Source organism: Lissotriton vulgaris, chromosome 10 (genome assembly GCF_964263255.1).
Source record: "Lissotriton vulgaris chromosome 10, aLisVul1.2, whole genome shotgun sequence".
Taxonomy (NCBI): Eukaryota; Metazoa; Chordata; class Amphibia; order Caudata; family Salamandridae; genus Lissotriton; species Lissotriton vulgaris.
The window spans coordinates 226,390,574-226,403,047 of record NC_141698.1 but is presented as its reverse complement, the minus strand read 5'-3'; the positions used below and the strand labels follow the sequence as shown (position 1 = coordinate 226,403,047).

At 50.0% G+C, this 12,474-nt stretch overlaps 1 protein-coding gene across 3 annotated transcripts in view; it reads right to left on the bottom strand.

Annotated features, from left to right (window-relative positions):
- GTF3C1 (general transcription factor IIIC subunit 1) overlaps positions 1-12,474 on the bottom strand; it is a 2,762,707-nt gene that overhangs the window by 694,418 nt on the left and 2,055,815 nt on the right. For all 3 annotated transcript variants that reach the window (XM_086940909.1, XM_086940911.1, XM_086940910.1), the window contains one exon: positions 1,784-1,944. In XM_086940909.1, the coding sequence (XP_086797035.1) occupies positions 1,784-1,944 (161 nt within the window). The remainder of the gene's footprint in view (positions 1-1,783; positions 1,945-12,474) is intronic.

Sequence of the window (12,474 nt, the reverse complement as noted above, 5' to 3'; positions counted from 1 at the left end):
TTGGGGTGCCAGGGGTAATTTTAAGGTACAGGGTAGGTGTGGGTTTTGGGGTGCCATGGGATTAATTTTAGGGTTCAGCGTGGGTATGTGTTTTATAGTGCCAGGGGTAATTTTAGGGTTTAGGGCAGGTGTGGGTTTGGGATGTCAGGGGGCTATTTTAGGGTTCATGGTGGGTATGGGTTATGTGGTGCCAGATGGGAATTTATGGTTCAGCATGGGTATGGGTATGGGTTTTGGGGTGCCTGGGGTAATTTTAAGGTTCAGGGTTGGTTTGGGTTTTGGGGGGCAAGGGGGAATTTATGGTTCAGCATGGGTATGGTTTCTGGGGTGCCAGGGGTAATTTAAGGTTCAGGGCGGGTATGGGTTTTTGGGCTCCAGGGGGGTGATTTTAGGGTTCAGGGTGGTATTGGGTTTTGGGGTGCCAGGGGGTAATTTTAGGGTGTGGGGTGGGTATGGGTTTTGGGGTGCCGGGGAGGGATAATTTTAGGGATAGGATGGGTATGGGTTTTGGGGTGCCTGGGGTAATTATAGATTTCAGGGCGGGTATGGGTTTTAGGGTGTGAGGGGGTTAATTTTAGGGTTCAGCGTGGGTATGTGTTTTGGTGTGCCAGGGGTAATTTTAAGATTCAGGGTGAGTATGGGTTTTTGGGGGCAATGCATCAAGCTACCAAAAATATGTGCTTTAATTGTTGTCCAGTTTCAAATGCAGAATTCACCACATTTTTTTCTCAGCTTGACCTGAGCATTAACCAGTCCTGATTATCTGCCATTTTAGCTCCGCCCCATTGATTTACATTAGCCACGCCCCTTCATCTGCCATGTTAGCCCCCCCCCCCCGAAATTAAGACCTAGTTGCGCCCCTGATGGAGGACTCCTAAGAACGTTGTACAACCGAAAGTTTGGAGACAGCATCAGAAAAAAACTTAGTGCTTAGGATCCTCCCTCGACAACAACGGAGACTGCCCCTAACCCATATGGCTCCTGGCCCGGTCTCTGGATTTGAACGAGGACAGACAACGCTGCAGTGCCTCAGATAGCTGTGCCGACAGAGGTTTCATTCGACACTCTTTCAATGTGTTCGGACGAAGATGCCGACACCAAGCACACTCCTCCGAGGCATGTTGGATTCCCGGGCACCACAAACACCTGGTATGAGGATCTGTGACCGAAATCTGTCGGTCACAAGACCCACTGGGTTTAAACCCTGAAGGCATCGAAAAAAAACAGCCACATAACCTCTACGGATCCGCATTGCAAGCGAGTAAAGGAGGAAACTGATATCAGTGTGTCGGCGAAGGGGTTAGATAGACTTCATCGACATCACATCTTGTAAGGACGTTGATAAGGAGTCGTGCAACGCCCTCGTCAGACGCGTGGACGTGCTGTGGAAAAACTTTACAGATTCAGTCTTGCACCTGGGGGAGGATTCTAAAGGAAGTAATATATACCTAGATGTCTCTAGATACATGACTACAGGACCAACTGACACACAAGTTTGATGCTTTTGGCCCCGCATGGCAGCTACTTGCTATTGCTCAGTGAGTCTCTAATGACAATGTGAGGGAGAGGAGGGTTGCAAAATTCCACATGTGTGTGGCAAACCCTTAAGCCAAAGAAACAAAGGGGTACAGCCTTAAGGTGCACTTTACATGTGGTCATTACTGCTCCCGGATTGACTAATTTTATGTTATCACACGGCTGATATTTAGGTCATTAAAGATACAAAGAAATGCATTGGTTTGTGGGCAGAGAATAAACAAAAAATTAAGTAAAGTGACAATACCTTCCTGTTCAAGACATGACTGGCAATGCGGCAAAGCATGAGCAATCCGTCTTCTTGTGTTGTCCATGTCACACGCAGACGAGTCATTCTCTGCAGGGCATTTTTATCTGCTTCATCATAATATCGGTACTTCTTAATTTTGCTTTCTTCTAATGATTTTTCTTTAAAAAACAGATTGCAGGTGAATACAATAACGCCAAAGTATGAGTCTACATACGCACACAAGTCAGTTTTAAGTTGAATTGAATATAATCCTTTTACATCAGAAAATGCAATATTTACTGGTATTTGAGGAAGAAGAGCGAGGTAAAAACAATACCAATACTAAGTAAACTACACGTTACATATTTAAAAGTTGCTCACTGACAGGAGAGATATGAGAAGAAATTGAGGTCAGTGAAAATTGGGGGGTAGACGTTTTGGAACATTAGCATATGTGATTAATTTCAAAGATATCCTCAATAACGGGAGATGCAATCACAAATTGGTGGTAAGGGAGATCTAATGATGGGACCCTGAGTGGCTGGAGTATCAAAATCTGGCTGAAGAACTGGACGATTTAAGGGGAAATAAAAGCTGTATATTAGCTGCCCATAAATTGAGAGGATGTGTATCCAAAGACTAAAAAGTTTTTTTTAATTGTTACTTTTTAATTACGTTTTTATTTAAACTTCCGTCTTCAAGATACAAGCAATATTTCGACACGTACAGTAGAAATATAATTTAGTTAGAGGCAGCATCAAAATACAATTGTCAAATGGAGAACTGCAACATTTAGAGTAAATGGATGTCAATGGATATCAAAAAACATTGCAAACAGACAATATTACTATAAATGGCAATGTCAGAATATTCTGTTTAATTGTCATAATAAACACATGCACATTTAGGGGATAAGGAGGGAGACATCCTGAAGCAAAAGAGAACAATGGGAGGGAGCTCCCACAGCAAGTCTCTCCACAACTGGGGGAAGTGACATCTTAAAACGTTCCAAGCGTGAAGACCTCATGGTACATCATCAGCAATGACAGGGTGTTCCAGCAGGTATGACTGCAGAGGGCCCCATATATCACGAGGGCGTGAGGAATGAGGAAGTAATGTGGCTTATGTGCAAAGTTGATCTTGCCAAAGGATCACATCGCCTTGCCATTCCTTAAATTTGGGTGCTCGCCCATGGCCCCACCTGCATGCCACCCAGCGCTTAGCCAACGCCAAACAAAAGGACACAAAATTTCTATATGTGACAGGAATATGTTCTGTATACCCTAGAAGTGTGATGATAGGCGATCTGACATAGGTGCGTAAGTCATGGAATGTAGGGCCGTGAGGACTTGACGCCAATAGTAAAGCACCCCAGGACACCCCACGCTAGGTGTTCTGCCCGACATCTATCACATCTATCTGAATCGCGCAGGCCATACTTGTGGAGTCGAACTGGGGTATAGTAACTACGATCAAGAAATCTGTAGTGTATGACACAGAGCCTGCTATTCGAGGAGACTTGCTCCGTCTGCTTGCAACAGTGCGCGCACTGCTCATCAGTTAGCTCCTGGTCCAACTCTGCCTCCCATTTAGCTCGGGAGGCACATGGCGGTTACTATCTACATACAAGGTGTGGTAAAGTGTAGATACTAAATGTGAAGCGGAATCTGCTAGCAGGATTTGGTGCAGCGTAGTTGGTTCAGAAGGGAACGGCAAGTGACATGCCTGTACACCATGACATAATCGAGCATACAGAAGGGCTCCATGGTAGACGGGGGGATCACGACATAACTGTTGCATGGTACAGAGCTCGCCCTTGACGCACAAGTTACTACTTGTGTAACGAAATATCTGTAAGAGACAACTTTTGCGTAGCAGTACCCTTGCGCGTCAGTAGGCGTCGTCTGCGGCTCCGCGTCCGTCGTGGGCGCCGTGATGACGTCGTCGGAGTACTTAGACGCCGCCTCCGCGTGCTGACGTCAGTTCTTAGACACAGCTTTTCTGCGCCAGAAATGCAGAGCTATGCCAAAAACCAACACTGGTGCCATGAAACTAGGGCCCTGAAGGGGATGACCTTAACCCTAGATATCGGTTCGCAGAACGGGGAGGATGGGTGAGTCGATAAGGAATCTATCACTAACTAATGTCTCCTACAGATATATCGTTACACAAGTAGTAACTTGTGCATCTGAAAGAGACACATTAGTGATAGATTCCTTACGTTAGAATAGATACCCCAGCAATACCAACCCCGGTGGTGGGTCTGCGAACCAATATCACACCAGGAAGTCCTGGAGGACAGAACGGCCAAAGAAGCCATCCCTCCGGACTGGACTGTCCAGGCAATAGTGTCTTGCAAACGTGTGCAGCGAGGCCCACGTAGCCGCCTGGCAACTGCCCTGCAAGGGCACGCCTCGGCCCAAGGCAGTTGTAGTGGCAGTGGCTCGAGTGAAATGAGCCCTCAGCCCAACGGGGGGTTCCTTCTTAGCCAAGGAGTAACACGCCTGGATGCACAAGATAATCCACAGGGAGATGGTCCGCTTATGCACCGCTTTCCCTTTCTTAGCGCCCGCGTATCCAACAAAGAGTTGATCATCCACCCGGAACTGTTGTGTGCGATTCAAATAAAATGAGCGCACGTTTTGGGTCCAGACGGTGGAGACTCTCTTCCTCTCTCGAGGGGTGCGGAGGCGGAAAGAAGGTGGGCAACGTGATGGATTGCCCTATGTGGAAGGCCGTGACTACCTTGAGTAGGAAGGAGGGCCTTGTCCGTAACACAACCTTGTCTGGATGGACTGAAAGGAAAGAAGGCTTACAAGATAGGGCCTGGAGCTCACTCACTCTCCTGGCAGAGGTGATGGCTAACAGGAAGGCAGTCTTTAAAGAAAGAAGGCGAAGAGGACAGTTGTGAAGTGGCTCAAAGGGAGCGCACATCAGAAACGTAAGAACCAGGTTCAAGTCCCACTGAGGCATCACGAAGGGAACAGGAGGAAACGTATGAGTGATGCCCTTCAGGAATCGATTAACTCACTCAATAAACTCACCCGGGACGATGCTATTAGGTTACTCACCCAATGCAAATCTGGCGCTCCCTCTGACCCTGTCCCTGCTAAACTCATGGGAGAGCTGGCTCCCTCGTTAGCCTGCTCCTTCCTCTCCATCTGGAACGCCTCCCCTCACCATGGCTTTTTCCCTACCACTTGGAAGGAGGCCTTGGTGATTCCCATCCTAAAAAAGGCTGAGGCTGATCCCACTGTTTTCGCCAACTACCGCCCCATTTCCCTTCTCCCCAAACCCGCAAAAGTCCTGGAAAAGCCGTGCAGTTGCAACTCACGGAGTATTTGGAAAGCAACTCTCTACTACACGACTCACAATCCGGATTTCGGGCGGGATTCAGCACAGAGACGGCATTGCTGGAAGTATCGGAAACAATCCGGGAATGCGTGGACAGGGGCGAGGAGGCCATGCTGGTCCTCCTCGACCTGTCCGCTGCATTTGATACGGTCTCCCACCTCATCCTCCTTGACCGACTCAAACAGATAGGCATTGGCGGCACTGCCTTTAGCTGGATCGAGTCCTTCCTTTCAGGAAGAAGTCAGAGGGTATTGTTGCGGCCTTTTAAATCGGAGGATAAACCCTTGTCATGCGGTGTGCCACAGGGCTCTGCCCTCAGCCCTCTATTTTTTAACATCTATCTTGCCCCACTGGCTGACGTTGTGGAGTCCTACGGAGTCAGGGTGGTCTCCTATGCTGACGATACTCAGCTGATGTTCTCCTTCAGAGACCACTCGGACTCCGCGTTCACCAACTTCCGCCAGTGTCTCAACAACATCAGTGTCTGGATGACTGATAACCACCTTAGACTCAATGCAGACAAGACAGAGGTGCTGTTTTTTAACCAGAAAAATCCCATCCCTTCCTCTTGGTGGTGGCCCACGGCACTCGATCCCGCTCCCTCTCCCGTCCACTCTGCTCGTAACCTGGGATTTCAGTTTGACGACTCCCTCTCATGCAAAACTCAGGTCAATAAAGTGACCTCTGCCTGCTTCCTGAAGTTGCGCATGATCAAAAAGATACTTCCCTATCTCCCTCTGGATTCCCGCCGTACAGTTACCCATGCCCTCATCACGTCTCACCTGGACTATGCTAACAGCCTTTATGCTGGTGCCCCCCAATATCTGATAGACCGGCTTCAGATTGTCCAGAATGCGGCGGCCAGATTGATTGGTAATATTCCCTACCGTCAATCAGTCTCCGCTTATCGTAAGGAACTTCACTGGCTACCGGTGGCCAGTCGTATCCAGTTCAAGATCCTTACCCTTGCCTACCGAGCCATCAACGACCTCGGACCCAACTACCTGAAAAAACGTGTCTCAATATCCCGTTCCATCAGATCCTTGAGATCCAATGACCTCCGCCTTCTGATCTCTCCCCGTTTCAGACTCTCTAGAATGGGTGGCAGAGGGTTCAGTGTTATCGCGGCAAAACTGTGGAACGCTCTGCCAATCGATCTTAGATTCTGTCCCGCTGAACCCATCTTCCGGGCCAGACTCAAAACTTGGCTCTTTTCTGGACTCTGATTTTATTCTGCTGCTTTCCCTCCATGCTCCTTTCTTCTCCCCTGGAGGTTCAGGTTCTAGCGCCGGGACACCCCCTCGGGGGTAGCTGTGCGCTCTACAAACTACATAAATAAATAAAATAAATAAATTAAGGATAGGGGACTTGAACAAAGAAGGTTGGTCAGGCAGCCTCAGAAAGGCTGAAAGAGCTGAAAGATAGCCCTGGACAGTGCCCAGAGCAGAGCCTTACTGGGCAAGAGAGAGAAGAAAGAGGAGAACCTCAGAAAGAGGGGCATTGAGGGGATCCACAGCCTTTGCTGTGCACCATGCCACAAATCTGTTCCACCTGCAGGCGTATACCGACTTTGTGGAGGGACGCCTGGCTGCCAGAATGATGTTACAGATTTCAGGAGGCAAGTCAAATGGCCTCAACTGTCGCCGCTCAATCTCCAAGCATGGAGGTGGAGACTGGACAGGTTCGGGTGGAGGACCGTCCCCTGCTGCTGCGACAGAAGGTCCTCCTAAAGAGGCAGGCAAACCGGGGGATCGACTGACATACTGAGTAGCTCGAGATACCAGTACCTTCGTGCCCAGTCTGGAGCCACAAGGATAACTTGTGCCCGGTCGCGCTTGATCTTCTTCAGCACTCTGGGCAGAAGTGGTATAGACGGAAAGGCGTACTACAGACCGCAGCTCCACTCGCGACGAAAAGCGTCTCCGAGCGAGTGCCGCCTTGGAAATTCCAACGCGCAGAACTGATGACATTGCGCGTTCTCTTCGGTGGCGAATAGATCTAACCAAGGCTCTCCCCACTGATGAAAGAGGCCTTGCGCCACGTCCGAGTTCAGACGCCATTCGTGATCCATCGAGCACCGTCGGCTGAGTTCGTCCGCCCTGGCATTCAGTGAACCTGCCAGGTGTTGAACCATCAGAGTCACGCCCTGATGTTCCAGCCATTGCCAGAGGCGCAGAGCCTCCTGGCAGAGGGTCCACGACCCCACCCCGCCCTGTTTGTTGCAGTACCACATGGCGGTGGTGTGGTCCGTGAACACTTGCACTACACTCCCTCGGACAGACGGGAGGAATGCCTTCAGTGCTATACGAATCGCCCGCAGCTCCAACAGGTTGATATGGAGCCGGGACTCCACCGGAGACCAGAGGCCTCTGATCTCCGCCTCTCCTATGTGGCCCCCCCAGCCCTGGAGGGACGCGTCCGTCACAACTATGTGCTCCGGTTGGGGAAGGGAGAGGGATCTGCCGTTGACCCAATCGCGGTCCGTGAGCCACCACTGCAGCTGTCTCGCAGTGCCCTCCGAGATCAGGACATGGTCGGACAGGTTGACCTGATGTTGGGCCCACTGAAACTTCAGGGCTCACTGAAACTTCAGGTCCCACTGCAGAGCCCGCATCCGCCACTGTGCGTGATGCACCAGAAGGATGCGGGAGGCCATCAGCCCCAGAAGGCGCAGCGTCAACCTGACCAAAACTCGGGATAAAGGCAGGAAGATCGGAATCAGAGCCTATATATCCCGAACCCGCTGTTCGGACGGGTAAACCCGAAACTGCGCCGAGTCGAGAACCGCTCCGATGAAAAGGAGCTTCTGAGAGGGGCACAGGTGTGACTTCAAGACATTGATGGAAAATCCCAGCTGGTGCAGGAGATCCGCCGTAGTCTGGAGGTGGCTGACGACTGTCTGGGGCGAGCCAGCCTTCAACAACCAGTCGTCTAGGTAGGGGAAGACTGACACCCCTAACCTGCACAGATGAGCTGCGACCACCGCCATCACCTTCGTGAACAGCAGTGGGGCGCTGGTAAGGCTGAAGGGGAGCACGGTAAACTGAAAGTGCTCGTGGCTTACCGTGAACCGCAGGTAACGCCAGTGGGCCGGCAGGACGGGGATGTGGAAATACGCGTCCTGCAAGTCCAACGCCGTGAGAAGTTGGCCTGATATGCAGTGCTCACTATTCTAGTGATCACTATGTATCAGTCCAAACAACCCTTATTGATGATTGGTTGTAAGTTAACCTGATAGACCAGCTATCCTAGTAGCATGGACAAGAGCAGTCTTTAGGCTAAACTCTAGAGGGCGTGTTAAGCCAGCTGTTATACCATCACATATACCCCTTGAACACCAAGTGAAAGGACACCACACAAGTTGTTATGAAAATAAAAGGCAATTTATTTAGAACACAACAACCCTGGACTCTTTATGAGGACAGGGTGCTAAGCACAATACAAAGCTCTAAAAGAAATTCTGAAAGTCGCACAATTTACACAAATGCCCGAGGGGCACGTAAAACCATATACTCTAAAAGTGGAATGCGAAATACTAGCAGGTAAGTAAGTAGTCTCAAAGGCTTTAGGATCGCTAGGACTGGAGTACTGAACCTTCAGATTACGAGCAGGAGGCCTAGGGAGATCGGGTGCAGAGTGTGCAATCTCACACGGGATGCGGGACAAAGTCTATGGATGCTAGATTTCGTAAAGTTAGTGTTATCGGACGAATCCGACTAGGTAGAGCTGAAACGAAAAAGGATCTGGACACTTGGATAGTTAAGCTATGCTGGAGCACCGAAATGCTCAGGTTACCTAGCCCAGTGGCTGCGGCTGCAAAGACGTCCGGAATCCTCGTTGCAGTCTATGGAGCCTGAAAGAAGAAGTTGCTGGCAGGCGACCAGTGATGAAGTTCGATGTGATCCAAGCCTGGATCGATGATGGAGGATACCTGTAAGCAGAGGGGACCAAGTTCTGAATCACTAGCCAGTGATTAGATGGGCACCAGGATGGCACCGGACAAAGTCACCTCGACCAGGTGAGTGGGCGACGCTGGGCTCTGCAGTCTCTCGGACCAGGAGGCGTTGTCGGCGACCAGGATGGAGGTGCGAGCTGTCCCACGAAGGTATCTGCTGTCGACGTCGCTGGGCCCAGGATTGGGGCAACAACTCTTGGCAAATGCAAGCCCACGCGGTGGACTCAAAATGGCGTCTGGAGTGGACCAGGAGGGTCCGGGGTGCTCCTCTGTTGGAGGGGAGCAAGGGCCAGTCTGGAGCAACTAGACCAGCGGTGAAAGTGTCGTCGTTCGTCGTCAAGAGGGCTACAAGCCAGCAGGCAAGTAGCCGGACAACGCGGTGAGCAGGAAAGAGCAGAAGGGCCCCACGCAGATCTGGTGGATGCTGGGGGGCTGGACTTCAGTGCTGGAGCTGCTCAGGGTTAGGGCTTCTCGAACCCCAAAGCACTCACTCGAGGATCCCTCGGCAGTCGTGCTGGATAAGTGTAGTGCAGTTCTGAAGATGGCGGGTCCCTCGAGGTCTCGTCACACCCACGAATCTCAGCTGGGCTGATAATGCAGGTAGAGGTCAGAGGTGCCAGGGAAGCCGGGTCTCGTCGTGCTGGTTGGTCGGATTCCGGAGGAAGGACGTGCAGCAAACCGCAGGTTACTTAGTTGGTGCCCGCAGATGCAGGGTGACTACTCCTTAGTCACAAGGGAGAAATCTTAGGAAGAAGTCTTGAGTTCCTTTCGTAGAAAGTAGTTTCAGGATTCAAAGATGATCTAATTTGGAAGGGTCCCCGCTCCCACCTTTATACTAAAGAAAGGGGCTGGTACGGGGCTAGGTCCTGCCCATGGGTGGGACCAGGAAGGGGGGTGGTTACACCCCTCTCCCATGCCGGACTTTCCCCAGCTCAGGGGCTGGTGTGCCTCTGGAACTGGTTCTAGCCGGCCTATGCATAGTGAGCAACGGGGTGCCACTTGCAGTCACCTTCCTCTAAAGCCCTGCCTACCCAGGATACACAAAACCCTGTCTGGGATGGTGCTAGCACCGCCCCTGACAGGAAACCCTTTGTCCAAGCTCTCCTCGCTGGAAGGACTCCCAGCAGCAGGTGGTCAGACTTGTGTCTGTGGTGGCAGCATCCATTTTGTGATGCTGAGGCTTGAGTTAACTTTAACCGGGGTTCACAGTTACCTACATGTCGTGTCCCTCTAGAAGGATGGAATGCTAACCCCGTCGCCAGAATTGGCGAGGCGTTAGTATTCCAATTCGTATGACACCTTACTCGACATGTTTTGATAATGCGATACCAGAGTTGGCATAAAACCGCGAGGATTATAATGCACTTAAGAGTATATGGTATGCGTTATCATAGAACAGCTATTAGGACTTGGTTCCGCAAGCTGCAAACGGGCTCAGCTCATGCCAGAGCACCATCTCACATAATTCCAAGCACTCGGCCTTCAGGATTGTCAAGGCCTGCCATAGGAGTGACTGATAGGAATACATGTGTCCCTTTTAGGGTTAGATATAGGTATACTATATCTAAAGCAAAGGGTGATTACACCACCTTGCCCCAGCTGTCGTGCAGCCAGTTGTGTCAGATTTAGATGGCCAGCCAGGGGTGGCATAATACATGCTGCAGCCCCTGGTAGGCCCTGGGTACACCTATGCCCTGAGTTACAGGGTCTGATAAGGTGGCCCAGTACCAATTGGTAAATGCACCTAAGGTACACGTGTCAATTTAGTGAGAGAACAGCTAGGCTGTGGGTCTGATTAGCAGGCCCACAGCCAGGGAAGTCGTAAACCAGTGAAGCAAAAAGCAAAAATCTGGGGTGATCATAGGATTGCAGACCCTACTCTCCTACACTATTTACAAGCAATTTTCAGGATTTATGAGTGGTCTACTCATTAAAACACAAAGTTCAAAGGTTATTTGACCTAATGTGTTTTCTTTCCTTTTGCATCCTAACTAATTGCAGTGCATGTATATGTGTTTACATTGTTTTAGCCTCAGTTATGGAGCTGCATTGGTGTGAGAAAAATAATATATGTACATACATATATGTGGAGCGAGATATATGTGTTTTTTACATATATATTTTTATATTGTTTCCGGGGTCCCGCACATGGGCGGGAATATTCAGTGCTTATGACTATTGATGAGGATCCCCTGGAAGAGAACCATCTTGTGGTTGCCCTTACATAGTCAATTGACCAAGGCCGAATTCGAGCTGAAAGGACACGTCCACCTTTCCTGACTCCTCTGTGACCTGGGCGAGCTGCCTCCACTGGCTCCAGCCAAACCTGTTCGGGCAGTCCCCAACCCAGTGGCCGAGCAAGATTAGCATCAAGGCACAACATGTCATAAACCATTTACCGCATACAAACCACGCTTTATCATACACACACCTGTCCCTGTTTCTTCTTTATGGCTAGTTTTACAAGGAGGAGGTGCCCGATTTTATTGGGGGTTCATCGATATCTGATGGAAGTTCTGGGCCTGGCTGGGTAATCTATCACAAACTGGACATATGAAAATGTTGGCTGGCCATCATGACTTTGCTTTTCTATTGTTGCGAAAATATGTATATGGTTGTACCATAAAACAAAGAATTCTTGCCTGAAGCTGATATTTTTGCATAAAAGGAAAAGGCTGGTTCTGTAAAAATGAACAGTCTCCTGAGAATATACACACCGTGCTGTTGTACTTCTAGGACGCTTGTTACTTGGTTGCAGCCAATAAAACTCGATCCTTGACATCACCTAGAAGACTCTGTGTTTCTGTGGTCCAACACAGGAAGAACTCAAGAGGTCTCTGGGTGTTCCCCCTGGCGCCGCCGGGTCCCTAAAAACCCGGTACCTCAGTTTGGCGCCCAACTCGGGCGGTATCAAGCGGTATCGGTCCAAGCCAGATGTTCGTGAGGAGCTTCGTGTGAAAATTCCAGAGGACGGCCAGCCACTTCAGCGACCCCTGCTTGTCGACGTGGTTCCGAAGGTCTTTGCTGCGAGGTTCCCCGCGTCCCGACGGCTACGAAGGACTGCTGCCCTGACTATCGCCCTGTTTTGGACCCATTGATGCTTGGTAGAGCGAAACGATAGACGAGTCTTCTAGTGACGTCATCGATCATCAATACTTCAGTTAAGTATAAGTGGAGCGTCTCCCAGTTCTTAGTTTGATTCTTAGTTTTGGTATCCTTGAGATACGCTTTGATTTGGAACTTGCAAGCGCCAAAGCAGAGGGACTCGTGTATTCACGAGAATATCGTATTCGATAATCCTTTGAAGTTTGAAGCTAGACTAGTGAGCGAAGATGCCTGGTTTTAGCAGACTTGGAAACTTGTTTTGTCTTGGTTGTAAAAGGGACTCCCGATTAGAGGA